We start from the raw sequence: 27,973 nt of genomic DNA, 5'->3' as shown, positions 1-27,973 counted from the left end.
AAAAATCACTGAAGCGGTTAAATATTCGTTCTGAATTAATTGTTCCCGCTAGTAATAAGATAATAATGGCGAGAAACAATCCATCAAATGCATGTCTTTGGGTTTAGTGAAAGAAAAACAAAGTAGTTATGATTCAGTTCACAATTTCGAAAATATGAAGGCATTAATTTACGTCTCCTTCAACACTTCCCGCTCGCCTACGAAGGTTTGTGCTGTAAACCAGGCATAACTAGTCAGATAAAATTATGGAGTCAACTCGGCTTCAATGATTGCTATCCAGAGTTCCTTTCGGTCCAGTCGCGTAGGCTTGAGTTGGTCACGACAACATTTTTTGAATTGACTGTATATATAAGGTTACCACACTAACACTATAATTAAGGCCATTCTTTTCACTAAAGAATTAAAAACTCAAGTTTTCCACGATGAATTTAGTTACAACTGTTTATAGTGAGAGCACGTTACCTCATCTTTCATTTGACACAATACTGAAGCATTCGGTACAACAGAATTTCAAATAATGCGAAATCTTGAATTGCCCGAATAAACAAATTTCCAAAGTACCGAATTTCTAAATGATTTAACAACTGTTGAACCTCCATATAATAAGAACATTTTACCGTTTAGATTTTGAGATGTATTTCAGAAAGGAGATAACGAGTTTGAATGATATTTTCGTGACGTCATCCTAATATAAATTCTCCAAGTTCTGGTTCTGCGCATGGTCGTGCACAAACTCGCGCGCGCGCGTACAAAAACTATATGGAGCCACCTTAATACCGAAATTTGACTTAAGTATTTTTCATTTTCTTTGTGTCACATAAGTCGCGTGATCACGCCAGTCTAATATATATTTGTGTAGACGCCAACTGAAACGTGAAATAAAATCACCTTTTTGTCTGTCTACTCTGATACCATTAAATAAGTGAAAATTAGTCCCTTGCGGATTGAGGGTAGAATGTGAAGACCATTCGCAAAGCTATTCCTTAAACGAGAAAATTGTACAACACTAAAGAGATAACGTACAGTTTTCTTCTATGGAATTGACAACGCAGCTCTATGACGGACGATAATTACAATCGTTTTAGCAACACGTGCAGCTCAATAAAAACATGGAATCCTTGACTCCTAAAGTTTTATAATGAATATGAGTATATTTGCTTATTCACTATCGCTTTACTTTCTAAACGTATTTCTTATAATTATGCGACCTAAAGAGCCAAATTCCAAACTACTTCCGGCTATCACATTTTCGAGGTCTGAGTTCAAGATTTTTGATCACGGACGGAAGTATTTTGCATAGCTTCATCTCATTAAACATCAACGACCACATGGCTATTTTGACGACTGACATAATAGGTAAGTTACCGACAGAAACATGCTCCCATGAACTTGACAAAACAAATCATTATTAATAAACAACTAAAAGCTTAAAAAATGGAAAAGATTTTCCATCGTGGATGTATAAATCAAAGATTATACTTATTCATTTGTCTCACGATTGTGACAGTTGGCAGACTGCTGCTGCCAAATGAGGAAGACTAGCAGTAGCAGTCGAGACGTCGTGGTCCTCCCAGCTGCCACAATTGTGAGACAAATAAATATAGTATAATCTTTGATTATAAAACCAATGCGTAGTTCGTGCACTCGCAAGGTATAAGAAACACTCGACTACATCTCGTGCAAAAATCTAAAATAATAATTATATATATATATATATATATATTTAAATACAGCTGGGCCTTGCGACACACGGAGATGGCACTATATTCAAAAGGTTAATGTCCAAAATGTTTGGTAAGGCTACATGGCTGTGGCGCTGTGTACAGTTCGCGAGTGTCCAAAGATTGGGAGCCGCTGGCGCGCGCGTTCTGGCGCCAAAGTTCTCGCAAATTCCTCAAGAACTCCAGTAAAAGCCATTTTGGTCGTTTTTGTCCTTTGTCATCACAACATGAAGCAATATAGAAATACTCAATAGTAAGACCTTCTTTTCATATGTATACGGATAGGCCTGAATTTCTACGCCACTTCGTACTTTAGACCATTCTTCACAGAAAACTTGGGAATGTACAATTCCATGCATACCTTACAGCAGGATGTTTGGAATAGTCATACTTGCTACTCACTATCTCGAACAAGTGTCCACTAAAATATAGAATAGACACACAAACAAGAACAGTGTTGACGAGCAAATGGTAACGCCATTTCTTTTTCCAAACCCTGTTGACTGCTATATTCATGACACGAGTCTGGATCAAGAGAGAAAGGACATTAAAAACCAAGTCAATGAGTAAGCCAATACTTGCTCGAAGGAAAAACCCAACTATTATATTTTTGTAGTTGGAGAATGGAATTTCGTTATACATAAGTTGATACACGTTAACAAATCCCAGAGCGGTGATCAGCGCAGTTGATTCTTGCATCATAATCTGGATGCTCACATCTGCAATAAAACGCCTGCTTCTTGGGCTGCGGTACTTAGGTTGTCTACTTCTCTGTCCTCGCACCAAGCGATACAAATACTCCCAGATATGGTCTCTCATTGTAATAGTAATCCTCTCCAGAAGATCTATGACAGCATGAGCTACTCCAAGAGCTGTGAAGAGACCGAGGCTCGTCAATTCAGCTTGCATCACGCGAAACACAATGGCCGAAGCCCCGTAAATCACGGTGACAAAAACGAAAGCAGTTCCAGGATGAATAACTTCCTTTAGTGTCTGTGCTCCAAGACGAGAAACGACTTTCGGAATGGCTGAAAACACAGGACTCGCAGCCGCAATGACTAGTTTCATAAATTCGCTCTGTGCAACGTAGATGGGAAATATTTTGTAGACTAAGAATAAAGCCACAGGGATTCCGAGGATGAACTGTGCTGACAATATAAAGTCCATTTTCAATCTCTTCTTCAAAGAAGCTGGACAAAAGTGACGCGCCAAAGCATAGTTATTGATTACTATTACCATACAGAACAGAGCATTGAGAGGGAATGACATCCAAGAGATCCTATAGACGCCATACATTTGAAAGTAAAGTCTGTATGTTACATCAATAAAGGACGCCAATACGTTGAATGTCAACAGGTGAAGCTCTTTGATCAAGGAGAGTGGAAAGACTGTGATTATACAGAAAAAATCCCACATTTCAATGAAAAATCCTTCGACGGTTTGTGCAGTCACTCGAAGGCGTTGCACGTCGATGGGAATATCGTTAAAGTGTGAGTTTTCATCGTAGCACCATTCCACGGTACTGAAATCAAGAAAAACAATAACGACAGCTACAAAGCCAACGAGGCTTCCTCCTAAAGTTTGGATGAGGAGAACGCTTTTAAGACATTCCCAGAAGGAGTTCTTGATTGTTGGCCGGCTTTGCTTCCATGCTTGAGGATCATTCTCGAGATGAGAAGGTGGGTCAAATTCTCGGAAAATGGCGTCGTTTGGATCGAAGTTTGTGAAGTCCTCGAGGAGATCTTCAGGTTGTTCTTGCAGCAAAGACTCTTGTAGTTCTGTCCGTGAATGGCTTTGAATGATAACGACTCCAGTGCAGTTCTCCACGAGGAACGCAAACAAAGTTGCCAGAATTTCTCCAATCATACTTTTACAACGTATTCTATCAATGAATATCGTAGTTGTTGTGAAGAGTGAGTTTGAGATTTCCAAGAAAATCAAGTCAAAATTACACAGGTATCCCATCGTGACTTTATATGGAAACAAATAGCTACAACACATAGGTAGCCCAAGCAGACAAAAACATTGAAAAACTTGAACCATAGGGTTCCCGTATTGTCAATAGAATGGTCAGGCTCTGATGAGCCTAACTGAACAAGTTTAAAAACAACGAGATTGAAAGCAAACTTGTACGAACCAACAGTTTTACGTAAGGTGAGGAACGTACTTCATTATCTAATACTGCAATGCATGTTACTCGATAGAACACGTAGGAAGATCCCGTACAATTTGGACTTGTTTGCTCAAGACAACAGAATGTCCACTAGACAGACGCATCAACCTTGATTCATCGATTTAGTACTGTTATTCTCTCTCCTTTGTCTCGCTTCATGCTTCATATCTGCAAAATCAAAACATTCCGAAAACACTGCAATCCTGTGTACAGTATCCTGATATAATTCTCTCATTTATTCTACGCCAGTAGTTTGTTAGCATAGAATTAATTGTCGATACATTACTCGGTGTCTAAGGTTTCTGTAATAATCATCAACTACAGTAACTTATACGACTCAAGTTTATCAACAAAGTCAATTATAATTATTCAAATAAGGTAAAATGTGTCGACGTATTTGCAGCTATATTTCTACAGACTCTTAGATTCAATTTTGTGTACACTTTTCCTTAAAGAAAAAATATCGCCCTGAGAACCCAACATTGTTTGGCTGCGTTTTCAGTGTCAGAGGCTGGTCTTTGTATTGTATATTGGTTAACACATCGGACTAGAAGACCAGTCAAGCCGCCTCGGGCATGACTTTTTTCTCTTAATTTTTATTTACTTTATACACAATTGACCCATATTCGAACTTATTAATAAGTCTATTGCGTTTTGCAGAGCGCTTTGATATTGCGTGACACAGTCTGACAAAGTCTCGCAGATAAAGTAACCATTTCACTCTAAACTTCGAACATCGGTTAGGTATTTGTTTTAAAAATCTTTTTTTTCTTTTGAAAGCGATACTTCTTTATAAACTTTAGATTCTTATTAAGCTATGATGTTGCTAAGATTCAGTGTTCATCAGTCTTGAATGAAAATATTTGTTTAGTTGTCAATCAAAAATTCAAAGCAAAAAATAACAGAATAACGACTGCCCCGAGAGTATACCGAAGGCAAGCCGAAAGTATAAAGAAGGCATACCAAGAAAAAAATTTTTTTCTCAAAAAAAAAAATCTGACAGTTCCTTCCAAACCTCTGTTGTAGTGTTTAAAGAGTGAATATAACTAAGTTTCGTCGTTGACATGCGAGGATTCTGGCCGGGAACCCTGCGAGGCGATATGCCGACACAACGTATGCCGAGAAAGTACGCCGAAGTTACGCCGAAAGCTAGCCGAAACTTGAAAATTTATATTATGATTCGCATGTGTTTTTCCTCCACTGAGGTGTTTATATCTTTATCAGATACTGATTCCAAGTACCATCATGCCTCCTCAACCAAGACTTACTTGGCGAACGTTTCTGACCGTAGAGCCTGTAATCTTCCTATATGCATACGGATTATTTATGAGCATGCCGACTTTCCAACAATACGTCTACCACAGAATAAGTGCTCATAAAGGTTTCCCTTACGCTCCGACCAAGAAATCTGGTTGTGCTGCTAAAGACAATATGAACTCGACACTCAAGAGCTTAGAGGATGAGGTACGGTGCAATTACCCAGTTTGTCACTAGGACCAAGAGAGCAAGAGCTCCCGGGATAATGTGAAAAAGGAAGACGTTTTAATGAGCAACGTTGCCTTGTATTTCCTTTTCAAATTTAAGGAGAGTCGAGAGTTGCCTCCTAACTCAATAACGAAAACAATCCATCCATAAAATTATCACCCAGTTTATGGTAATCACTTCATTTCGGGGGTTTAAAACCTCTGATCACATAATTTGGTAGCCTTATTTGTATATGTACTCGATTATATATAATCTTTATGTCATTAGTTATGATTAATGGATTATAATAAATCACTGGAAAATAGGCAATTGCTTGCAAGAACAAAAGCATTAAAAAAAACATGAATAAAAAGATAAATTCGGTCTTCATATGATACAATGGCTGTCATGGGAATAGACGGTGTTCACGACGGCCACCACGTCGTAAAACAGCCGAAACAATGCAACGTTTTTGTATATTTACCAATGCGAAAATGTATTGCTTTACCCAGCAACATGGTCACAGTGAAACCCTCTTAGCCTATCAAAACTAATAAAACATTAAACACTCACCCAAATTTGTAGGTTCAGCTGTTGGCTTCTCGTTTTGACATCGCCAATGTCATGTGTCTTTCTGTGCCATCCATCGTGATGTCCCTACTTGTTGGTCCTTGGACAGACACTGGTGGTAGGAAACCAGGCTTGGCTTCTCCTGTCATTGGAGCATTCATCGAAGCATTGAACGCCATCATAGTGATGTACACCAATTGGCCAATCTATATGCTGTTTATTGGATCAGTTGTCAATGGTTGTTGTGGATTCTTTACTATCATGACTCAGACTGCCATGGCGTATATCGCTGATACGACCCCTGAAACAAAAGTTGCTTTGCGAATGGGTAGGTTGACCATGTACATCAGTCTTACATCAATTGCAATCCAGAATCACATCTTGAATTTTGCATCAATACCTATTTAAAACATATACCTCATATGAAATGCCCCGGCTCTTGCACATGAAGATTATGAACCACATATTTCGGAACGCGCGCACGTGCTGTCTGCAGTTCAGTATAAAGCACGCGGGGATTGACAGAACACAAGCATAGTAAGCAAGTTTTCTATTTCGTTTTTAAAATACAAATTAGAGTAACCGTTATTTTGGATACGAATGACAAAATAGAAAGTGCGCACTCGCGCTTTGTGCTTTCATACAGCACGCACTTCCAACCAATCAGAAAGCAAGAGTTATTACATTTTCTAATGATACTTACACTTGTATTGTATTTTATCCGCCTAGCTATCATGCAGCTAATGATCTTAATTGGTGGCTTGGTCAGTCAAATAACCAGTGGTCTATGGATCACGAGGTTTGGTTTCATCCCTCCCTATTGGTTCATCTTAGCCTGTCAATTTTCTGCAGCCATGTACGTCATTTTCATTGTCCCAGAGTCCAAACCTAAAACTAGAAAAGATCGAATTCCCTTCTTCAGCCTGAGAAGCTTGAAAGTCATCTGGTCAGTGTACAGGGACCCCAGACATGGATACAGACGAAGCTTGGTCTTACTGTTGATTGGAGACGGGATAGTTAGCTTATCCACTATGGGTCTAAGTGGAGTTATCTTACTGTATGTACTGAGAACTCCTCTTTGTTGGTCAGCAAATGTACTTGGAGGATTTATGGCGTTTCGTTTTCTAACCCAAGGTCTTGGAGGTGTTATTGGGATTGGTTTGCTTAAACGATGTTGCAGCGACCAGAACATTGCAAGGATAGGGCTCACATCTGTGATTGTCTCGCTCGTGCTTTTTGCATTTGCAAACAAAACGTCGATGGTTTTCTTGGGTAGGTAAGGTATAGATCTTCGGGTAAAGCTGGGTTTTTTTCTAGGGAGGGAGAAGGGTTAGGATCGAATGATAACACCAAGTATAGAATTGACGATTGTTATCATAATCTTGTTTGTTCCAAACATGAGGAAGATAAATAGTGGTCATTTAATTAATGGCATCGATGATGATGGTGATGGTGAAGATGATGGTGATAGTGATGATGATGACGGTGATGATGATGGTGAAGATAATGGTGATAGTGATGATGATGGTGGTGATGATGATGATGATGGTAATGAAGATGATTATGGTGGTGATGATGGTGATGATGTTTATGGTGGTGATGATGATGATTGTGATGATTGTGATGATGATGGTGATGCAGATGATTATGGTGGTGATGATGATGGTGATGATGGTGATGATGATGTTGATGATGATGACGATTGTGATGATGATGGGTGAGAAGTCATCGATGATGTTTGAAAGCAATCCAACAATAGTGGGAGTATGTTGTTAACTGGACACTATGATTTTGATCAGTCGATAATGATATATTATGATTAACACGAACATCCTTCTCATTAGTTCCCTTGGTGGGGTGTCTAAATGGAGCCGTCTCTCCAGTCATGAAAGGTATGATGTCTAAGATCACAAGACCTGATGAACGAGGTAAGAACCAAAAAAGAAGAGATTGTAAAAATATACTAGAGTTACTTCAAAAACGTTTGGTAAAGGTTTCGTAGCATTTTGTATAAAAATCCCGAACTGCACTATGGGAGATGTGAATGCAATCAGCAAAAGATCTCACAAACATGGAATTTGACCAAACTTTGTCTGCACGTTTCCCCGAAATATTTATTTTCCTTACAATAGTTACATATGAATATGATACATTTTAAGCAATATGCAACGAAACCTTCACCTACCCATTTTTTAAAGTAGCGTATACCATAGCCACCCTTAAGAGATGCGTTATGTGAAAAGCATTTCCTTACCTTTCTCTGATGTTCATCTGCTTGCTGATCTGTAACTATAGTCCTATGTCAGCAGTTTTTATTGCAAAGCTCCATTAGATGGTAAAACAAGGAATTGTATTTCTCAAGAAAATGAACCTGTAATGTTTGCCCTTGCAGTTAATTGTACTACTTCATTTGGATAATACTGCAGATCAAAACAAAAATCCATAATTATATATCAATAATAGTGATAATATGATGATGATCATAATAATAAGAATAATGGAAACTTTATTATACGTTATTCTTACAACTGTAAATCTCGCTTGTCAGGTAATTAACAATCTAATAATAATAATAATATCAATAATAATAATAATAGTTTCCTTTTTTTTTTTATATTAGCAACTATGAATTTAGACACAACATATTATATTATCATTTATTAACAATTGTAATTAGAATTTAATTAGGGTTAATTTGGCCTTTAGGTTACGCTTAGCGCCCTATTGTGTATGACACTGCTGTCATAATAATATTAATGATGATAATAATAATAATATTAATAATGGAAACTTTATTATACGTTATTCTTACAACTGAAAATTTCGCTTATCAGATAGTTTACAATCTAATAATAATAATGATAACAATATTAATAATGATAATAATAACAATATTAATAATGATAATAATAAAATATAATAATAATGATAACAATAATATCAATATATAATAATGATAATACTAATATATAATATTATATAATAATAATAATGTGTTTAATCAATATTTTTTTACCGACAGGTGCAACCTTTTCAGCCGTGGCTGCCATTAGTACTCTTTGTAACTTCGTCGGTGCATTCTTCTTCAACCCTATATACATCCAATCATTGAGCTTTGGCTTTCCTGGTCTGGTGTTCCTCATCAGTGCTGTTCTGGCCCTATTTCCACTCATCAGTATGAGGTACCATAAAACAGATAGATCATTGGAGAGGGGGGGGGGGGTGGGGGATACATTTGGTCACTTCCTTTTCAGTTCATTATTAGTTGGCGATACATTTCATAGTAAAACAATGGAGTGAAAATAGAGCGTTTTCACTCACGTGACAAGGCAGCCATATTGGTGTACCAAACAACAGAAACTTTATGCACAGTATTTGCATAAAAATGGAGTTCAATTCTCAGAGGATAGAAAATGCATTGTTTGGTACACCAACATGGCCGCTGTGACGTCACGTGAAAACGATCTATAGCACTTTCGCATGATATAGTTCATACCATATACCCGTGAAAAAGTTAACTAACAAAATCGCTCAAATTAGTGCAAAGTTTTGTAGGTCTACTGAGGTCTGCTTAACTTACTAAATTGTGCAATTTCTTTCTTACAATCTAGTGTCATTTTACTACTATAGTCAAAATGCTTCGCGAATTTTCTATCTTATTTAAATTTGTATTCCCTCATAAGTATAGTAAGTCAATTGGTGCTAATTATAACTGAGCAAAAGAAAGTGTGCAAGGGATTCTGGTAGTTGTAGTTCAGTAATGACGCCGGCCTATTGGTGCCAAATCTCGACGAATAGTCGTATTCATACTGCACTTGCTTTATTTATTTTCTTCCAGCTTCATCAGAAACACCGAGTACTTCCCAGCTCCTACATCAAGTGAAGCTGAAACCTCTGCGATCGATGAGGGAAAGATGATTGAGCTCAACGAAAACAACATTGAAGAGGCTTCAGACGATATTGTAGCAAAGTCACCTGACGAGTTGGAAGTAAAGAAACCAATACAAGATTCTGATAGTACGAGCATTAGCACAAGCACAAAGTTGTAATGGAACAACGTCAATTTAGCAATAAAACATTTGACATTCTTGCCAAAAACCATTGCCCATTTTCATGAATAATAGAGCAAAGCAAAGGGGACTTCAAAGGGGGGTCTTTTTTTGTCATTTAAAGATTTCACCTGCCCCACCCCCCACCCCCCCCCCCCCCTCCCTTCTGCCATACATTATGAACGCACCCTAAGGTCAGTAAACAAAAGCAGAAATTAGAATAACAAAACGCGGTTCGAGGCTAAGCCCGCATACACTGGAGTTTTAAGAGTCGTCAATGCATTGGAACGGGCAGCAAGATCGCTAGAGCAGCTCATATCCATCACCATCACTTCTTCTGGGGTTGCTAGGATTAGATCCGAAAACGATGTTCCAACAGAGTAGGTACATGTTACGTCATAGCCGCCATCTTGGTTGACGATAACAAAGCATTCCTCATTAGTTTCTCTTGTTAGATCAACCAAGATGGCGGCTGTTTCATTGTTATTCATATCTCAAGGGGTTTTGAGTCACATGGTTGCACACACTCCGCTATAGTTACTCGAGGTTGTTTTTTCTCATATCATCACCATCTTTCGAGCCTGTTAGTGTTGGTCCATCCATGTATCATATATACATCCGCAGGTAGAAGCTTTATATTAAACGAATTTGTGTCTTTGTAAACGAATTGTATGATTTATTCAATAAAACCGCGAAATTTAAGAGACTTGCTCAGAATATTTTTGGCCTGTACCTATCATCCTCGCGCATAAATGGCACATAGGGCCTTCCTCTGCTTCTGGTTTCTCTAATAAACCTTGTGAGCGGGCTATCAGCCCTCAGCCCAACCCCCAACCTGGAAGACCAGTGGGATCACTCTTCGTCTGGCTCCCACCCTTCGACCTGTCCGGCATGGGTGGCCCTACCAGGAGTACACGACTCCAAACGGCATAGCTCTAGGGGTCATTGGAACACACAAACCGCCTCACCACATTAAGGTGGTGATCCCGATCGAGACGGAAGAAAATGCTTTATCTCCCGAAAAACGCGAAATTCGAAATTATCAGGAAATCGGGCTCCCTGTGGTTTACTAGTGCCAGTCCCTCCCTCATCAACACAATTCAAGATGGCGGTTCAAAGAGTTTGTAAACTTATATTAATTGTCTTTCCATTTTCCTTCATCCTTTTCACATATTATCTCATCATCTCTGCTAAAAAAGATGCCCAGAAGAATCTCACTCTCAAAATTAACTCTCTGGCTCGCCAAAGATTTCAAAAATGCCCTTTAAATCATCATAACTTTAATGGAATTTCTGTGAAATGTCCGGAGAGAGAATTCATCCTTGAAGGATGGTTATCTTGTATGTCATGGCTAAACTGTGATAATATTGCTCTCGATGTGAGGATAAGACACCGAATAGGCAAACCAGGAACACTGAATGCTGTAAAAGAGGTTTACAAAGCAGATTGGTTTGGATATGATGTGGTTTATTCACGATGTGCTCATGATATGTTCGCTGAGGACTGTCTTCATGGAATCAAGATGGTCGAAGGATTGCAAGGCAGTCAATATGTTATACAACTGATTGGTATTTGTTATGAGAACCTCGAGGTATGTGTTACTGATTTGAATTATTCTGAAAAATAATCCGATTTACTTTCAAACATTTTATTTTGTTTCGTTTTGTTAATTTAAAAAAAAAAAAATCTAACTTGAAGTGTACTGTATGACTGTTTCTCCAAATCTCTAAGTTAGATTTTCTTTTTTCGCATCCTACCACCACCCAGTCATAAACTAATGCATGTGTGAATTATACAAATTGTGGTGTTGTCAAAGATTTAAAAATATTGCATGCCAACAATGAAATAATTTATCTCTTTGACCTCTCTTTGAAGTTCCTAGACACCGTTGTTGCAATGTCTTGCTTCTTATTTTACATTTGCTATTTTTCAATATCGATAAATCCATCAATTATTTGAAACCTGTACCCTACCCTCCCCTCCCCTCCCCTCCCCTCCCCCATTCAGTTTTGATGCCACTGAAGGCCCTAACCAGGAAGATCTAACGGATGTCCTTTCTTGCTTTTGGAGAGAAAGTAAAAGGCAAATTCCCCTGACCCAGAAAAATATTAAATTCATGCCTCATGACCGGCTTCTTCTTGGTCTTTTTTTAAATAAACCAGCGGAACACTCCAGTTTCTAGTTCTCTGTTGCTCAGGGTTAGCTTTGACTTTGTGACATTACAGCCATTCTCAATCACACATGCCGCTCAAGCGATTGTTTCTGTCACGACAAAGAAGCTTTTGGTGGACGTCAATCAAGGTGTTTCCATGACATTCTATAGGCACGTACCCTTATAGCTTTGTGTTTTTCAACGTTATGGAAACACCTTGTGATTGATGTCCACCAAAACCTTCGTCATGACAGAAACAATCCCTAGAGGGTGCATGTGATTGGGAATGGCTGTAATATGTCCCAGTGAAGATCCATGGAATTTGAAAGTGTTTGTATTGTTGAAGTTGTGCATTCTTTACTTTACCGTTGGTATTTGTGAATATTAATTTAGACCCTTATGTGAGTCTGTAATCAAGGAACACAGCAGTAATTTGGAACTTGAAAAACGCATATTACAACCGAGTAAAAAAAATCCAGTATATAGCCATGTGTAAGGGTTCAAAATGCATGGAGTGGGGGACAATGTTTCAAATACAGTAGCTAATGTATTCTCATATCTCTAATATTATTTACCAGATGGTGACTGCATATCATCCATATGGTTCAGCTGACAATCTGGAAGAGCTGCTTAATCAACCAGAACTTAACAAGTACAACACCTTAAGCACAAGATTTCAACTGAGTATGGACTATGTATCAATACTTAACTTCCTACACAATAGTCCCCTTGGAATAAGAGTCATGTGTGATACTAATGATATTCAAAAAACACTTTCTCAGTACTTAATATCAAAGGATTTTCATTTGATTCTCAACGATGTTGATGCTCTTCCAGAAGTCAAGCATGACGAACGAAAGTTAATAAAATGTGGGAAGAGAGAGATAACTGGAAGCTTCGTTGCACCTGAGCAATTATGGCCTTTTAAGGAGAGAGAGTTCAATGACAAGGACATGCCTGGCTACGATGAAAAGATTGATATTTGGAGAATTCCTAGTGTGACAGACAGACTACTTGGGAGAGTACCAAATAGCAATGAAGTTAGAAAACTTTTGTTACAATTGCATGAACATTGCAGAAGAGAGAATCCTCAATCAAGACCAACTGCTGCAAAGGTCTTGCAAGAATATAAAGATATTGCAAATTTTGTTAACTTGGAGACTGTTAAAGAATAGTATTTTTTGAAAAAAATGCAAAGAATTAATTAATTAAAAAAAGATTTCAGCCGAATATTAAGCTTTTCTGGCTGACAGCACATAGTGGTCAGTGTTTGACCACCATTTGGAGCAGATAATGAGATTCAAAAACTTTCATAAGCTGGTTGAAACCCACTTAAATGAACAATTAGTACCAACACCTCACTCTCCCAGGGTTCGTGCTACATTTTCGTTTCAAAATTCGAGGACTTTTTAAGCACTTTTCAGGCACAAAAATTCGATTTTCAAGGACAAAGTTTTTTGTATTAGAACGTGGTTTAAACATTGATTCAATGTTACAGTGCAGCTAATTCAGCCGGGGCCACTAGCTTGATAAATAACGATCATGATGCACGCAACAGTAAACAAGCAACCAGAAACTCTTCAATCAATTTTAGTTGTTATTTATTTTAAAAGGAAAGTTAGAAATAGCATTAGTTTGCATTAATATCAAGGAGTATTCCAGGAGTTTTGGCATTTTTCCCTATTTCCAAGGGCTTTTCAAGCGCCCTTAAAAACGTGTTTTCAATTCAAGGACTTTTCAAGGAGTAGCACGAACCCTGCTCTCTCTGCCCAGCCTTGTTTATGTCACTTCAACAAAAGAATATTTGTTTACGATAGATGAATTAAGGAAAGTATTTTGAAAAGATGAACTACAGTAAGCCTAGTTGAGAATGTGAAAACTAAAAAATTTAAAACCTCTTAAAAAATAATGTAATGGCAAAAATGTTTTGCTGCTATTTGCAAAAATATGGGAACTCTGTAGTTAGAAGAGATAACTAGCTAAAAACTAGTGTGAGCTGTGTTGGTGTTTCTAATGAAACAGTGATGATAAAAGGATAAATTTTACACTGTGTAAAGATGATGTTTTGGACACTAGTCCTTCGTCGGAGTACAGTAGTTGCAATTTGCCCATTGGAATTTGGTTTTTCTCTGCTGACAGTCAAAAATATGAAAGTACCGACTGATTAGGTTTGATTGAGGGCAGCAAAAAAAAACAAATTTTGTTTTTGTGCAGCTCGAAGCTACCAAGTTTGCAGAAATGTTTCCCATTAAAAAACATCAAACAAGTCCAGATCTCACAAACAGAAATCCCGTAAACGAAAACAAGCATCAATACTACTGTAAAAAATCACAAAACAACAACAAAAAGATTTCCTATAGAACAAAATAGAACTAGCAAAGGGACTGTTCACTATATGTTGAGTAGATATTCCTGCAATTTTCATAAACAAGTGAATTCTGTGTCTGTGAGCTGCACAGAGTTGGCGTGTTTATGAAAATTCCAGTAATGGGGCCTTGAAATTTTGGTGACTCTGAAAAGTGGGGTCTTGAAAATGTTGAAAATAAAAGAGTTGCCTAAAATTGGGCATACTAATGGTGGTTGGAGAAAGAAAATTATCATCCGCACCCCCTTTCCCCCTACTCCCTCCGATAAATAATGAACAGTCTCTGATAGGCCACGTTCAAGATATTAAAATTCTACCATAGGCTATCTGGGATAAAATGTTGAAAATTGCATTTAGACTTATTATTATTATTATTATTATTATTATTATTATTATTATACAGCTTCTCATTAATCCCATATAGGTAACTCCAATTATTTTCTTAATTGGACAGGTCTTGTTGATATGGGATTAATTAGGCAGCTATATAATTAATAGGTAATGGGATTTCATGCTCCCCAATCAAGAAATAATTAGACTCACAAAATTCCTCTGACTGCCAAATTGGACTCAGCCTACGGCCTCATCTAATTTTGGAAGTCCTCGGAATTTTCCTCGTCCAATTATTATTTCTTAATTGGACAGCATGGAGTCCTATTACATATATATTCCCATTATTATTGTTATTATCATTATTATTGTTTTTATGAATCTTATTATTATTAACGAAAGGTAGGAAAGTCGTGTATTGTACAATATTATATTCCTGCCAATGAATGTATTTGGTGATCCGCGTGTTCATACCATACATGAAGTACCATACGACTAAAGCCTCGCTATCAAGTCTGAATAGACCTATCCCGAATTCGCTTGACTGACCACGAAAGAGTGGTTTGAAGTCGAGACTGAACTTGATTCTTTTATTCATCAAGTGCAACCTCGACTTGAAACCATTGCTTCTACCCAGTCAAGTGAATTCGGGTAGGTCTATTGCCCTCTTTCATAATGAAGTCACAGTTTGTTTACCTCAGCTAAAATGATAGAAATTTAGGCTAAATTTAAGCTTAATTCTCTTCTTTCGAGATATTTAGCGAAATATTTGGTTGTTCTCGCCTTCACCAGCTCATAAACCAAATTTCATTGTGATTTAAGATGTGTTGTTGTCATTCCATCCCCCTCCAGCGACCATGATCCCTAGCGTTAAAAAAATAGTTTGTTTTGATGTGACGTCATTATGAAATAGGGCAATGAGTCACTGATTATGCAATGAACATTTACATTAGTTTAGAATGTTTCAATTTAGAGGAATTTCTAAGACAGGGCCAACATGAACACAGACAAAACGAAGGACAACATCCTTCGTCTTCTTCCTCTTCTTGTTGTTCTAACAAAAAGTCTCTTTCAGAGGTATGTGAAGTTCTTTGTTGTATCACTGCATCATGTCTTTCACTTTTCTTAATACCATATTTGTTTCGAATTTGATCGCGTACTTTAGATCTTTTTGCCTCGGTTACCATATACCTTTGTCTGCGCATTTCTTCCTCTTTTTCTAACTCGCGTTCAATTCTTTTCATTTCTTCATCTGTCACTTGTTCTTCTTGGCTTAGTTGCTTCTCAACGTCTCCAATTGTTCCTCTCGCTCCAGAGGTAGCGCTTTTGAAGAGGTGTTTGGCAGCAAATTCTGCCATGTTAGCTCAGACAAATGATTCTCTATAAATAAGGAGATCTCCTAACTAATGCCTCTTCAAACCCTCTTTGTCTTCATTGAAGTTTATGATCTAAAGGAAAGAAAATAACGTAACATTAATAATATTAAATATAGTTAGTAGTTTTCAAGGAGCTTAAAAATTCACAATTAAATGTTGTGTAATGTTACCAAGCTGCAGCGATTTAAAAAAAAGAGTAACTGATATTTTCACTTTTTCTACCGGAAGCCGTATCCACGTGGAATGAATGGAGTTAAAGCAAATCTTTTCTCTCCTCAAGACACACAAAATCCCGGTATAAATCAACGTAGACTTCAAAGTACCTTTTTATGGTCATCTCTAGGTAAAAGGTTGTAAATTTTAAAAAAACTTATTTTTTAGCATACATCCTTGCGTCCCTAGGTATTATTACTAATGTCTTGTCAAACAATGGTCACAAGATTAGACCAAAGGTTTGCAACTGTCAATATGAGTTTGATTCTGTCACGCTTATGACATCCGGCACTCGAGAAGTCCATGGGAAATACTCTTGATACGTGAATTTTTTTTCCTTTCTTTTTATCTACATTGTATTAATTTTATCTCTTTTCGACTTTTTTGTTTCTTTCGCTTCCTTCCGTTCTGTTTGTTTCTCTTTCTTCGGTTGTCCAAATTTCCCTTCCTTTTTCATTCTATCCCATTTGTATCCGTATGTTTATGCTTGTGTTTATGTCGCAGTGAGGACATCAACAGAGAAGTGAGTGGGCTTGATACGCTTAGCTGTGTTTATGCTTATTCTTATATGTCGCTAGTGAAAACCACGCTTATTACTCTCAATGAAAAGAAGCGACGTAAGCGCAACCCTGAGAACGGATTTTAATGTGGTTAAATGTAATTTAGGCTAAGTTAGACTCGAGGTCAATGACATCTCGCAGTAGCGTTGTCCGGACGCATACCGCTATCTCCGCTGTCAACGCATTTATTACCTCACGCGATCGTTGATCGACTCAGCTAGCAAGTTGTTTATAGCATGTCGCAATCTATTCTAGTCGATCTCTGTGGCCTGTATGAGATATGGATCATAGCTATCATTACGAAATTCGATAAGACGCTACACACGTGATCACGCTAGCTTAATGCCAACCACGCGAACCTTTATTCGCCATCGCTATCTATCGCTAGCACTTGCTATACGACGCTATTACGCTATTACGCTACAACACGAGTTTAATTTAATTTTTCATCATGCCACCGAAACGTTCGCTGACAAACCTCAACGAAGAGGTTCCTGAACGAAATCCGCTCAGCAGCACTCCGCAATCAACGTCCACCGTGACACTCTCACAGGAATACCGACGGGAGCTCGTGGACGAAGTAGTCAGGGCTGTTCTTGCCGCTACACAGCAAACGGCCATCTCGCAATCGCCTGCAGCAACGACAAGCCAACCAGTATTGCCACTGCAGTCAACAGCCCAGGACACACCAGGTACGTCCAATGTGTTAGCACCAAACTTTGTAAACACGTTCTCGCTCGCGAGCGTAAATACAACTAGTACCGCTAGCATAGTGACTTTGCCTATCCCGCAAGCTCGTTCGCTAGGAGCTGTTGGCGGTCCTCCCAGCTCAACGACTACGGTTTTATCTGGCTCCCTCACGTCGTCAAAGACCTTCGCAACGCCAGCAGTTGTTCAGCCCTTTGTTATTGGACCTGGTGCTTCTCCGGTCCCGGCCAAATTAGTCACGCATATCGTTAGCGGGAAGTTCCTTGATTTAGGCGAGCTAATCCCGTCCAATTTGGTCGAGGCGGCAACCGAGCCACAAGTGTTCCTCGACGGCCATATTGTTTTGACTGCTGGGCCTAAGCGTAATAAACGCAAGATCGAGGACATAGTTACATGGATTGAGACATTCACTAGCTACGCCCTGGTTATGTCTGAGTACTTCCCCCACCGCTGGAAGGATCTATCGCTTTATAAGCTGCTCATCATACGCACGTACAGGCAGTTCGGCGGTAAAGCTTGGCTGAATTATGATAAGGCCTTTCGGGAGCACGCGGCCGCGACTAGCCTTACCAACTGGGCTAACATCGACACGCAGTTGTATAGCTTCTACACGGCTGGTCCAGCGCATCGTGCTAGCTTTTCCCACAATGGCGATGAGGAGCAACCAAGGGGTTCAAACAGCAGTGGTGTCATCTGTCGTTCATGGAACAAAGGGCAATGTTCCTCGCGCTTCTCCTTGTGCCGTTTTGCCCACAAATGCTCTTCGTGTGCTGGTCGTCACCGCCTCGTAGAGTGCCCGGAATTTTTCAAAGAAAAAACTGAGACGGAGCGAAAACGACGAACTCCGTCTCCCGAGCTTTCAGCAGATAAATTGAAAACTAAAAGACGCTAGCTTTCAAAAAGTTTTTTATATCATGCTTTGTTAGTCATTATTTTGTTTATCGGTCATGGGTAACTCATGTTTATGTTATACCTATCAAGTTTATTAGCTCTTAGTTATCATGCTACACTGCCGTGACCAGAATTGCCTTTCTGGAGTCTTATATTTGATACTACTGTGCGTTTTAAAAAATTCCCATAGCGTGCCGTTTCTTGGCATGTATTCTGTTCCGTGCTATCGGTTCGTGGTCCGAGGCGTTGTTTGCATATTTGTTCTTGCTATGTTGACACGTCACGTCACTTCATTTAGCGCTACTTAACATGTCTCCTGTCAGTTCGTTTATCTCAACGAGACAGCGCGACGCGCCGTGACATTTTAGCTCTTATCTCCTGATGGCTCAGGTCATCGGCACGCCATAATCTACGCTCTGGGCTGATGTTTATTTACTCTTACTTCGCGGCTAATCGGCTTTGTAATGTTCACATTAATTGTATAATTCATTCAAAGTCTTTGTACCATCTGTTGTGTGACTTTGCGTATTCATTTCAGCGTTGTGTGGCCTCCCTTCTGTCTCCGAGGTTACCCCTCTCCGTGTGGATTGCTTTGCAAGGGAGTTAAAATTACACCCTGACCCCGTCAAGGTGGCATACGTTTTAGATGGCATCCATGATGGCTTCCACATCGGCTTTCAGCACTCGATGAAGCTCAAATTGGCCAAAAACAACAAACAATCCGCCATGCAAAACCCAGTGGTGATTGATTGTTATCTTCAAAATGAAATCCTTCGGGGTAGGGTTGCAGGGCCCTTCGTTCATCCTCCATTGCCTAACTTGCAGATCAGCAGTTTTGGAGTAATTCCCAAGCGCGGGCAGCCGGGTAAATGGAGGCTGATAGTCGATTTATCATCGCCCAGGGGGTATAGCGTTAACGATGGGATCAACCGTGAGGAATTTACGTTGCAGTACGTCACAGTCGACGAAATAGTCAAAATGGTGTCCAAATTAGGCGTCGGTGCAATGATGGCTAAGTTTGATGTCGAATCAGCATATCGTAATATCCCCATCCATCCATCCGACAGACATTTATTAGGCATGCGGTGGAAAGACAAATACTTTGTAGATCTTGCGCTACCTTTTGGCCTTCGCTCAGCTCCATTTATATTCAATTCGGTGGCCGCTATGGTGGAATGGATTCTAGCTAACAATTATGCAGTTTCACACTTAGTCCATTATTTAGATGATTTTGTCATGGCGGGGCCCCCATGCTCGGACGCATGCGCACACAATCTCACCACATCGGTACGGTTGTGCGAAGACCTTGGCCTCCCCCTACATCCGGACAAATGTATCGGACCTGCTTCGACTCTAGTAGTCTTAGGAATCGAATTAGATTCAATTAATCAAATTGCTCGTTTGCCTGCAGACAAACTCTCGAACCTGCAGCAGCTGATAACCAGGTGGCGGTCGCGCCGACACTGCAACAAGCGCGAGCTTGAGTCGCTAATAGGCCACCTTCACCACGCTGCCAAAGTGGTGTGGCCCGGACGCACCTTCATCAGACGCCTAATTGATCTGCTTCGCTGCTTTCGCAACCCGGCGCATCCCATCCGACTCAACGTGGAGTTCCGTCGCGATCTGGAATGGTGGTACCAGTTTCTCTACTCCTGGAACGGGGTAAGCTTCTGGCTTTACCCCGGCATCCCAGTCGTACATGACATAGAGGTGATATCTGATGCCTCGGGAGCAATAGGCTATGGGGCGTTCTACAATCAGGCGTGGTTCAACGGTCGGTGGCGTGCGACACAGAAAACAGAATCCATTGCGTACAAAGAACTCTTTCCTATTGTACTAGCGGCCCATGTGTGGGGGCACGAATGGTCGAGACGACTCGTGCTCTTCCGCTCAGACAATGAAGCAGTAGTGGCCATCCTGAACCAAAGAACATCAAAAGTTCCAGCTCTTATGCGGCTCCTCCGAAGCCTTCTGTACGCAGCAGCTCGGTTTAGCTTTACATTCTCATCCGAGCATATCCCCGGAATCGATAATTCGATTGCTGATGCATTGTCTCGCTTTAATTGGCAGGAATTCAGACGGGCAGCACCTTCAGCGCAGCTACAAGCTACGCCACTGCCAACACATCTCATCGCACAATTAACCGGTCCCTACTAGACAGCCAATGCCAGGAACTTCTACTCAACGGCCTCGCACCAACTACACGTCGTACGTACGCGTCAGCCCAAAGGAGGTTCGTCGACTTTTGCAATCAGCTTGGCTCAGTGACGTGCCCCACGGACGAAAGCACTCTTTGCCTTTTTATCACACATTTGTCACAGTCTATACAGCACAAATCCATTAAAGTCTATTTGTCTGCCATTCGATCCCTCCACATTGAACAGGGTTTCGCCGATCCACTGACGAACTGCCACAGGCTTCAGCAGGTCTTCCGCGGAATAAAACGCGCACAGGGTTCGGCATCCTCGCAACGCCTGCCCATCACCGACTCGCTCATGCTTCACATACACAATGCCCTCGACCTGGCAACTTTTGACCACATCATGTTTTGGGCTGCCTGCACACTGGCCTACTTCGGTTTTTTGAGATCCGCCGAATTTACAGTTCCCCTTATTTCAAAGTTCGACTCTGCCATCCATTTACAAGTTTCTGATTTGGCCTTCGACAAGTTAGACCGACCCTCCTGTCTCCGAATATGGATAAAAGCATCTAAGACGGATCCCTTCCGAGAAGGCTGTCACGTGCACATCGGCTTAGGCACTTGGCCACTATGTGCGGTCTCAGCGATGAGTGCCTATCTGCACAAGAGAGGTAATTGCCAAGGTCCTCTGTTCATGCTTCAAAATGGCCAATCCTTATCGCGCGAGCTGCTGTCCTCCTGGCTAAAACGCATATTTGCAGCAGCCGGTATACCAGGCAATTTCTCTAGCCACAGCTTTCGAATCGGTGCGGCTACAGTCGCTGCTCGCAATGGCGCCCCCGACCATCTCATCCAAGCACTAGGCCGCTGGACCAGTACCGCCTATTTGTCTTACATCAGAACTCCTGCCGAAGCGCTAGCCAAAGTAACGCAACAGTTGTCATAAACTTCTATACGACAGCAATGATAGATGAGATTAACAATTAAAAGAAAACTGTTTAACCTGCTGCTTATGTGTCTTGTTCGTTGTTGCGCTCTCTCCTGTTTGTTGCCAGTTCCTGAGCTTGGTGCTTGGTGCACTTCGGTGGGGAGGTCCTGGTTCCCTGTCCCTCTCCTCCAAGCACCTTGGAGAATCCATTGGGTGGTGACAGGGTGACCATGGTTACCGCTAACTTGTGCCTGGCTCCGCCCATCCCACCGAATATGCACCTAACGCCAAGCTCATCATTAACGATGAGTTTAATGCTTGCTTTTATGTCGCTTGTGAGTACCAGACTCAAGTCAATAGGGGAAAAAGTACGATGACACCCAGTAATCGTCTTTTGCTTCTAGATTCACTTCTTGTGTCAACACACATCTAGGAATATCTTGTTTTTCGCAATAAACACGCAAAGAAAGCAAACAAAACCAACGCATGAATGAGTCTGTTTGAACAAATTATCTAGTGAATCGAATATACGAGCAATAGACGCCAAACAGAAGACTTGTCATCCACTATTAAGCTAGCAGACACTTAACTGAATCTTAGACATTCTTCCAACGCAAGCCAGATGAATTCAATTAGGAATGAAAACTTTGAATGCCAATTCAAGGAATCGCTACGAAAAAAATAGAATCACAAAATGCGTACCAATGTGTTATCACAATTCGTTAATCGATTATCAGTTAATCTATTCATCAACGGTAATATGGCTTCACTCCTTTCACCACGAGGTCATTAAAAAAAACAATCATCATAAAATACTTAGTACTTGCAAAATTTACATCGAGATTCATTTCAAGAAATCAAATTTTATGTTGTCGCACGGAAATCAAGTTGAAATCATTACATAATACTGCAGCTGTAAAAGCGTCCGTATTGACTGTATTAACTTTTCGGTTCATTGATCCATGGAAAACTTTGATTGTATGCACTGGATTTTTTCGTACACGATGCGACGCCGAGCTCGACGACTAAGTCAAAATACGTGGTACTCGCACGTACATTGCTCATTTAAAAGCAAGTCGCTTGTCGGATATCACGTCAACTAGCTAAAATGATATCGTTAAGTTTTTTCTTTTGAACCCAAAATAATCAAATGAACACTTTTACTATTACATGTTATGTTATCAATCGGACACTTGCTTGAATAAATCCAATTGTCTCATAATATCTATCATTACTGTGAGGGCGGTAATGAGAATTTCTCTTTCTAAAATCAGCAAACATTTTGCAACGACAAACAAGATAATTCTGCAGATGAATCTTCTTGGTGGCTTCTTGTCGCTAGTACATTTATGCTCCGAGGCTTTTTGAGAAAATTCGTTTATAAAGAGAATGTTGCTTGGTATAAGGTTGGCAGAATTAAGCAAAGTTTGAGGTCAAAACAAGAAACTTTCAAAACAACATATAGAGTAGTAGTTAATTCTTACCTTTAGCTGTTGTAAAAGATGCTGTCCACTTCGAAGCCAAGCCAAGTATGACAAACTAGTTACTCTTCTAATCTAGCTTTATCTGCCTGTATATGTCTCGATTGCCAGGCCACAACAGATGATTCTATTCCGATCGGTATATCATCTACTAATGAGTAACGGTCGTTTATCGTGCTGAAGTACCTTCACATCAACCCCCGGGATGCATTAATGTATGTAAATCGAATGTAAATCTGGCTAATACAAAACTTGATACGCGTCTATGAACAGTAGCTGGACCATTACATACTTACCAGAGAGGGGTAAGGCACATTTGGAGTAACACACACAAAAAAGCTGTGGCAAAAAAAGTTGACCATTTAAGATTTTTTTCGCATAATTTTTTCTCCGCAGAGAAATATTTGCCGGTGAGGTGATTTGAACTAGGCGAACAAAAAGAAGTTAACGGTACTTTTGTGTCTGAAAGTTCGCCGCGCACTGACATCAGCCGAAAGCTCGTTTCAGAGTATTGAAAAATTTGAAGGTTTTTAAAAAAAGAAACATCGAAATCTTGCCTTGAAATTCCTCAACCTTTTCTTCAAATCAACAGCAGTTTTTCGACTCGTACAATATAATATGAAATAAATAAGGAATACCTCGAGGAACAATTCTCAACTGTGTGCAAACGGCGTAGAGACATAATTTTCTCGATAAAAAGTTTTCGAACATATGTCGATTTATTGGTCTCACTCCCTAGTAACAAGAAATATTGGAACAAATTCATAGATAGAACATACAGATTGAGTTTAAGATCAGAGAGAAGTTCATTCAAGAAATATTGGAAAAAAGTTATTTCAAGAAACATTGGGAGAGAGAGAGAGAAAGAGAGTTGGTGCTTTCCTTATCTTTCTCTCATTCTTTGTCCTTCTAATTCTGAAATGGCTCCTAGCATCGAAGAAGCGTCTTCGCATCATCTTATTAGAAGTGTTGCTGTCAATTACATCTTGAACTGGCCAATACTTGAAATGAACTCAAAGATACTCTCTTGGTTGTTGTATCTGTCAGTCAAGCGTAGTAGGGTTTTAGTTCCATCAGATTCTTTAAACAGCTCAAGAACCATATTCTCTTTGAAGATGCGTATTGCATTGCGGTATGGCTCGAGAGAGCAGCTCTCAGCTGAAGAAAAAAGAAAAGACTCATGAATAAGCTTGAAAATATTGAAAAATTACACTCGGAAATAGCGATCCTAATGTGTGAAGTTATTCTCTGTTGGTGGACTACTCATTTTTAAATTGCGGACCAATACAGCCCCAACCGTCTGGGTTTTTTGCTTCGTTAAATTTCCAACGGTCCAAAGCTAGACCCATATTGAGTATCGCGTTTTTCATCTTTCCGCAAACGGCTCCATGACCACGTTTCGTTGTCTACCTGCATTTCAGTTTACTTATAACTAATACCATGGCACGAGGGAAATTAGTGAATAAATTTCCCCGAATAACGAGGGAAAATTTGTAAAAGTCCCGAGGGCGCAGCGACAGGGAAATTTAGTAAAAGACAAAAGATTTCTTTGTCTTCTAAATTTCCCTCATTCTCTACTTTCACATCCCCATAATACTTTGCGTCTTTGGGGGGGTAACCAGAAGGTAAATATCCACTTATTTTGCTGAAGGCTGATCAGACAATGTTGAAAATACCTTGTTTGGTATCCAAAAATAAAATGAAGAAGTAAAAAACAGAAAAAGATAGAAGCTTGAAGACGTTTAAGGTAAATTTTAAACATTTTCGTAATTAAATATTTTCTGTAAGACCAAAACTCTTGATGATCTGTACACGCAAAAATAACTTGGAATAAACTGATAATCAGTATTGTACAGATAAAAGCAGGTATAGTATAAATTCAATTAAGAAACCTTTTAAATTGGGACAGCTTTTCGATTGGTTACCCCCCAAAGACGCAAGGCATTATGGGGATGTGAAAGTAGAGAATGTTCTATAATGCATGCGGGAAAGTCGGGTTTGTAAAGCCCTCGGAAGACAAAAGAATCCGAGGTGATCATGGTATTACTCTTGTAAACCTTCACAACAAAGACAAATATTCTTTTTTTAAATCTATTATTAGGAGATGTTTGCGATTCATTTTTACAACTAATTCAAACATTTGTAATTTGCCAATGTTGCCGTTAATAAGATGCTTAAACCCTCTAGAGTTCGTTGTACTTGACCTAAGCCAAGAACCCATGCCATCTGGAGATATGTCCTTCAACTAATTTTAAAATGGATGAAAGTTTGTAACAAAAAAATGACTTGAATTTTTGTAAAATGATTTTTTTCATAGAAGAAGCAGCATGGCCCAAGCAGGAAAAATAACTACAACAATCTTAGGGGTGGGGTGGGTGGGGGTTAGAGGGGGTGGGGAAGGGATGAAAGAAGGGTGAGAAGCCAGCAAGGGAGGAATTTTTAGGTTCGTTTCGTGCTAATTAGCCTTTACGAGTTTGAGAAAAAACCAGGGCAAGTTGGCATTGCAGTGCATTGTGGGACTGTTTAGGGGCACATATTTTCAAGATGGCGTCTATTTCGCCCCCTAAAACATTCCCACAATACACTGCAAAGCCAAATCGACCTAGTTTTTTACTGAACCTCGGAATGTCTATATATCAATGTCCCTCAATCATTCTCAATAGGACGTTTAATGGCGTCATCACTATCATAATGCTTCGCCAATTTTCTTTTCTTTCTTATTCAAATTTGTATTCCCTCATGAGAATAGTAAGACAATTGGTGCTAATTAACTGAACAAAAGAAAGTGTGCAAGGGAGTCTGGTAAAGAGGTCAATGATGCCATCATGCAAATGTCGTATTAAGAAAAGAAAGTGCTACTTACGATACATTGTGACGTCCTGTTGTAATCTTTCTTTAGAACAATCATGTACTGCCCTTAGGAACTCGTCCTCTGATACAAAAACAACAAGTTTCTTTGAGTGCAAAGTAACAGAATTCTTATTCACTTGTTGTATTCAACACACCAACACAATCCCAACTAGTAACCACTAGTCATTCTTATTCACTTGTTGTATTCAACACACCAACACAGTCCCAACTAGTAACCACTAGTCATTCTTATTCACTTGTTGTATTCAACACACCAACACAGTCCCAACTAGTAAACACTAGTCATTCTTATTCACTTGTTGTATTCAACACACCAACACAGTCCCAACTAGTAACCACTAGTCATTCTTATTCACTTGTTGTATTCAACACACCAACACAGTCCCAACTAGTAACCACTACTTATTCTCAGTAATCTGCATGTTTAGATCCGTGACAGACCTTCCGCTCGGTTAAGAACAAAGGAGGAGGGATGGAGCAGACTTACCGGTGAAAGCTTGTCCAGGTAACCATAGCAACCCACATGCAGCGACCCAATAAGATTCGATCAGCGGTGATAATAAAGACTGGAGGAACTTTAGCCGGGATAGCTCTTGCATCGAAGTGGTGAGCTGTAAGGAATACGAGATGATAACGTTTAGAAAAACAAAAAGCGTTGCTTGTCCATGCCAATTTTTCCTTATTTTTCGTACCTTCCTTTCCTTTTCCTTCTCTCAGCTTTTGCTTTTCCCTCTCTCCCTCTATCCCTTCCTTCCTTCCCTCCTTCCTTCCTTCCCTCCTTCCTCCCTCCCTCCTTCCTTCCTTCCTTCCTTGCTTCCTTCCCTCCTTCCTTCCCTCCTTCCTTCCCTCCTTCCTTCCCTCCTTCCTTCCTTTCTTCCTTCCTTTCTTCATTCCTTTATCATTCATTACCTTGTATTCTGGTTCAGGAGCAGAATACGAATCTTCTTCGTCATCCCAAGTGGACCACTGACGACTACTGGAAGATGTCTACAATCAAGAATAACAAAATCTACTGAGTAACACGCACATAACGACGACACTGAAAAGACGACAACAACATTATCATACAACGTTATCTCAGATGGAGGCAATGATGCCAGTATTATGGACCGCATATAGCAATGTATTTACCTGTGTGGTGCATTGGAGGATCTCACTTGAGATAAACTTATCAATCGTTTCCTTCAGTCTTGCCTCTAGTGACGCACAAGGCTACAAGAAGAATACCTATTCTATCAGACAGAGGTTCCTTTGCCTGTTGGGGTTAATACTCGTTCACATCGGCCAAAAAGACCTATTAAATAGGTTTGCATGATGGCGTCATTGACCTCTACTACCAGACTCCCTTGCACTCTTTCTTTTGTACAGTTAATTAGCACCAATTGTCTTACTATCATCATGAGGGAATACGAATTTGAAAAAAAAAAGAAAATTCGCGAAGTATTATGGTAGTGGGAGTCAAATGACAACATCATGCAAATGTCCTATTATAAAACAATAGAACGAGGGGGTAACACCATAGAATACTTTGAAATTCCATGAATGTTCGATAATTATTCAAAATTCAATGAATATTCAAAATAATCGCCATTTTGAAGTTGAGGTAAAAACTGGGTCGAGTTGGCATTACAATGCATTGTGGGACCCTTTTTAGGGAACATATTTTCAAGATGGCGTCTATTTCGTCCGCTAAAACAGTCCCAAGCTTATATCATAAATGTGATAATATGATCAAAAAAGGACTCAGGAATGTGGTATCTACATTTGGATGATAGTAAGGTGGACTTCTTACCGGAATAAAGATGAATTCTTTCTGTAGCAGTTCACAAAGATCTTCAGCTTTTTCGATAATCTGAAAACAACGACAAACCTCGTAAACCAAACTATAGATCAGGGCGCGGTTGTACGAAGGGTTGATAGCATTATCCAACGGATAAATCCTTATCCAGTGCATAAGTCGATGCTGTTATCCAATAAATTT

General features: G+C 39.7%; 5 protein-coding genes and 1 long non-coding RNA gene across 8 annotated transcripts in view; 3 read left to right on the top strand and 3 right to left on the bottom strand.

Annotated features, from left to right (window-relative positions):
* Nucleotides 1-374: 374 nt before the first annotated feature.
* LOC116292471 (uncharacterized) lies at nucleotides 375-3,657 on the bottom strand. The gene has a single exon (XM_031699796.1). It carries the CDS (start codon nucleotides 3,585-3,587, stop codon nucleotides 2,046-2,048), a length of 1,542 nt encoding a protein of 513 aa, XP_031555656.1. The 5' UTR covers nucleotides 3,588-3,657; the 3' UTR covers nucleotides 375-2,045.
* LOC116292477 (proton-coupled folate transporter) lies at nucleotides 1,216-10,026 on the top strand. 2 transcript variants are annotated; one of them, XM_031699809.2, is made up of 7 exons: nucleotides 3,622-3,875; nucleotides 5,119-5,358; nucleotides 5,944-6,256; nucleotides 6,658-7,200; nucleotides 7,773-7,856; nucleotides 8,951-9,110; nucleotides 9,767-10,026. In XM_031699809.2, exons 2-7 carry the CDS (start codon nucleotides 5,140-5,142, stop codon nucleotides 9,975-9,977), a joined length of 1,530 nt encoding a protein of 509 aa, XP_031555669.1. In that variant the 5' UTR covers nucleotides 3,622-3,875; nucleotides 5,119-5,139; the 3' UTR covers nucleotides 9,978-10,026. The 2 variants fall into 2 exon arrangements, with proteins under 2 accessions (XP_031555678.1, XP_031555669.1); XM_031699818.2 differs by lacking the exons at nucleotides 3,622-3,875; nucleotides 5,119-5,358 and adding an exon at nucleotides 1,216-1,356.
* Nucleotides 10,027-11,071: 1,045 nt separating this feature from the next.
* LOC116292519 (protein O-mannose kinase) lies at nucleotides 11,072-14,887 on the top strand. The gene is made up of 2 exons (XM_031699864.2): nucleotides 11,072-11,568; nucleotides 12,708-14,887. Exons 1-2 carry the CDS (start codon nucleotides 11,083-11,085, stop codon nucleotides 13,302-13,304), a joined length of 1,083 nt encoding a protein of 360 aa, XP_031555724.1. The 5' UTR covers nucleotides 11,072-11,082; the 3' UTR covers nucleotides 13,305-14,887.
* A 351-nt stretch (nucleotides 14,888-15,238) lies between these two features.
* On the bottom strand, nucleotides 15,239-23,579 carry LOC148912165 (uncharacterized). 2 transcript variants are annotated; one of them, XM_089028483.1, is made up of 2 exons: nucleotides 23,125-23,579; nucleotides 15,239-16,272 (listed from the first exon to the last, which is right to left on the bottom strand). In XM_089028483.1, the coding sequence occupies exon 2, from the start codon at nucleotides 16,180-16,182 to the stop codon at nucleotides 15,769-15,771; it is 414 nt and encodes a 137-aa protein (XP_088884609.1). In that variant the 5' UTR covers nucleotides 16,183-16,272; nucleotides 23,125-23,579; the 3' UTR covers nucleotides 15,239-15,768. The 2 variants fall into 2 exon arrangements, with proteins under 2 accessions (XP_088884609.1, XP_088884610.1); XM_089028484.1 differs by lacking the exon at nucleotides 23,125-23,579 and adding an exon at nucleotides 16,524-17,047.
* A 242-nt stretch (nucleotides 23,580-23,821) lies between these two features.
* The window catches only part of LOC116296848 (glycerol-3-phosphate acyltransferase 1, mitochondrial), a 32,321-nt gene continuing 28,169 nt past the window's right edge, over nucleotides 23,822-27,973 (bottom strand). The window contains exons 22-27 of the mRNA XM_031704956.2: nucleotides 27,785-27,844; nucleotides 27,124-27,204; nucleotides 26,902-26,979; nucleotides 26,480-26,603; nucleotides 25,985-26,053; nucleotides 23,822-24,279 (exon numbers count right to left, since the gene is read on the bottom strand). Coding sequence (XP_031560816.2) covers nucleotides 24,101-24,279; nucleotides 25,985-26,053; nucleotides 26,480-26,603; nucleotides 26,902-26,979; nucleotides 27,124-27,204; nucleotides 27,785-27,844 — 591 coding nt within the window. The 3' untranslated portion in view covers nucleotides 23,822-24,100. The remainder of the gene's footprint in view (nucleotides 24,280-25,984; nucleotides 26,054-26,479; nucleotides 26,604-26,901; nucleotides 26,980-27,123; nucleotides 27,205-27,784; nucleotides 27,845-27,973) is intronic.
* LOC116296850 (uncharacterized) lies at nucleotides 26,461-27,813 on the top strand. The gene is made up of 2 exons (XR_004197166.2): nucleotides 26,461-26,598; nucleotides 26,919-27,813. It is a non-coding gene; the product is annotated as an uncharacterized LOC116296850 (long non-coding RNA).

The sequence above is a fragment of the Actinia tenebrosa genome, unplaced genomic scaffold (genome assembly GCF_029948245.1).
Source record: "Actinia tenebrosa isolate PJP-AT-01 unplaced genomic scaffold, QUT_ActTen_1.0 PGA_scaffold12__29_contigs__length_12842862, whole genome shotgun sequence".
Classification (NCBI taxonomy): Eukaryota; Metazoa; Cnidaria; class Anthozoa; order Actiniaria; family Actiniidae; genus Actinia; species Actinia tenebrosa.
This window is presented reverse-complemented; position numbering and strand designations above follow the sequence as displayed.

Excerpts from the sequence above, each read along its gene's own strand:
- LOC116292519 (XM_031699864.2), top strand. The coding sequence starts at position 11,083 with ATGGCGGTTCAAAGAGTTTGTAAACTTATATTAATTGTCTTTCCATTT. Across the intron at positions 11,569-12,707 it reads TTTGTTATGAGAACCTCGAG|ATGGTGACTGCATATCATCC; the intron begins GTATGTGTTACT and ends ATTATTTACCAG.
- LOC116292471 (XM_031699796.1), bottom strand. The coding sequence starts at position 3,587 with ATGATTGGAGAAATTCTGGCAACTTTGTTTGCGTTCCTCGTGGAGAAC.
- LOC148912165 (XM_089028483.1), bottom strand. The coding sequence starts at position 16,182 with ATGGCAGAATTTGCTGCCAAACACCTCTTCAAAAGCGCTACCTCTGGA.
- LOC116292477 (XM_031699809.2), top strand. The coding sequence starts at position 5,140 with ATGCCTCCTCAACCAAGACTTACTTGGCGAACGTTTCTGACCGTAGAG. Across the intron at positions 6,257-6,657 it reads AAAAGTTGCTTTGCGAATGG|CTATCATGCAGCTAATGATC; the intron begins GTAGGTTGACCA and ends TTATCCGCCTAG. Across the intron at positions 9,111-9,766 it reads TTTCCACTCATCAGTATGAG|CTTCATCAGAAACACCGAGT; the intron begins GTACCATAAAAC and ends ATTTTCTTCCAG.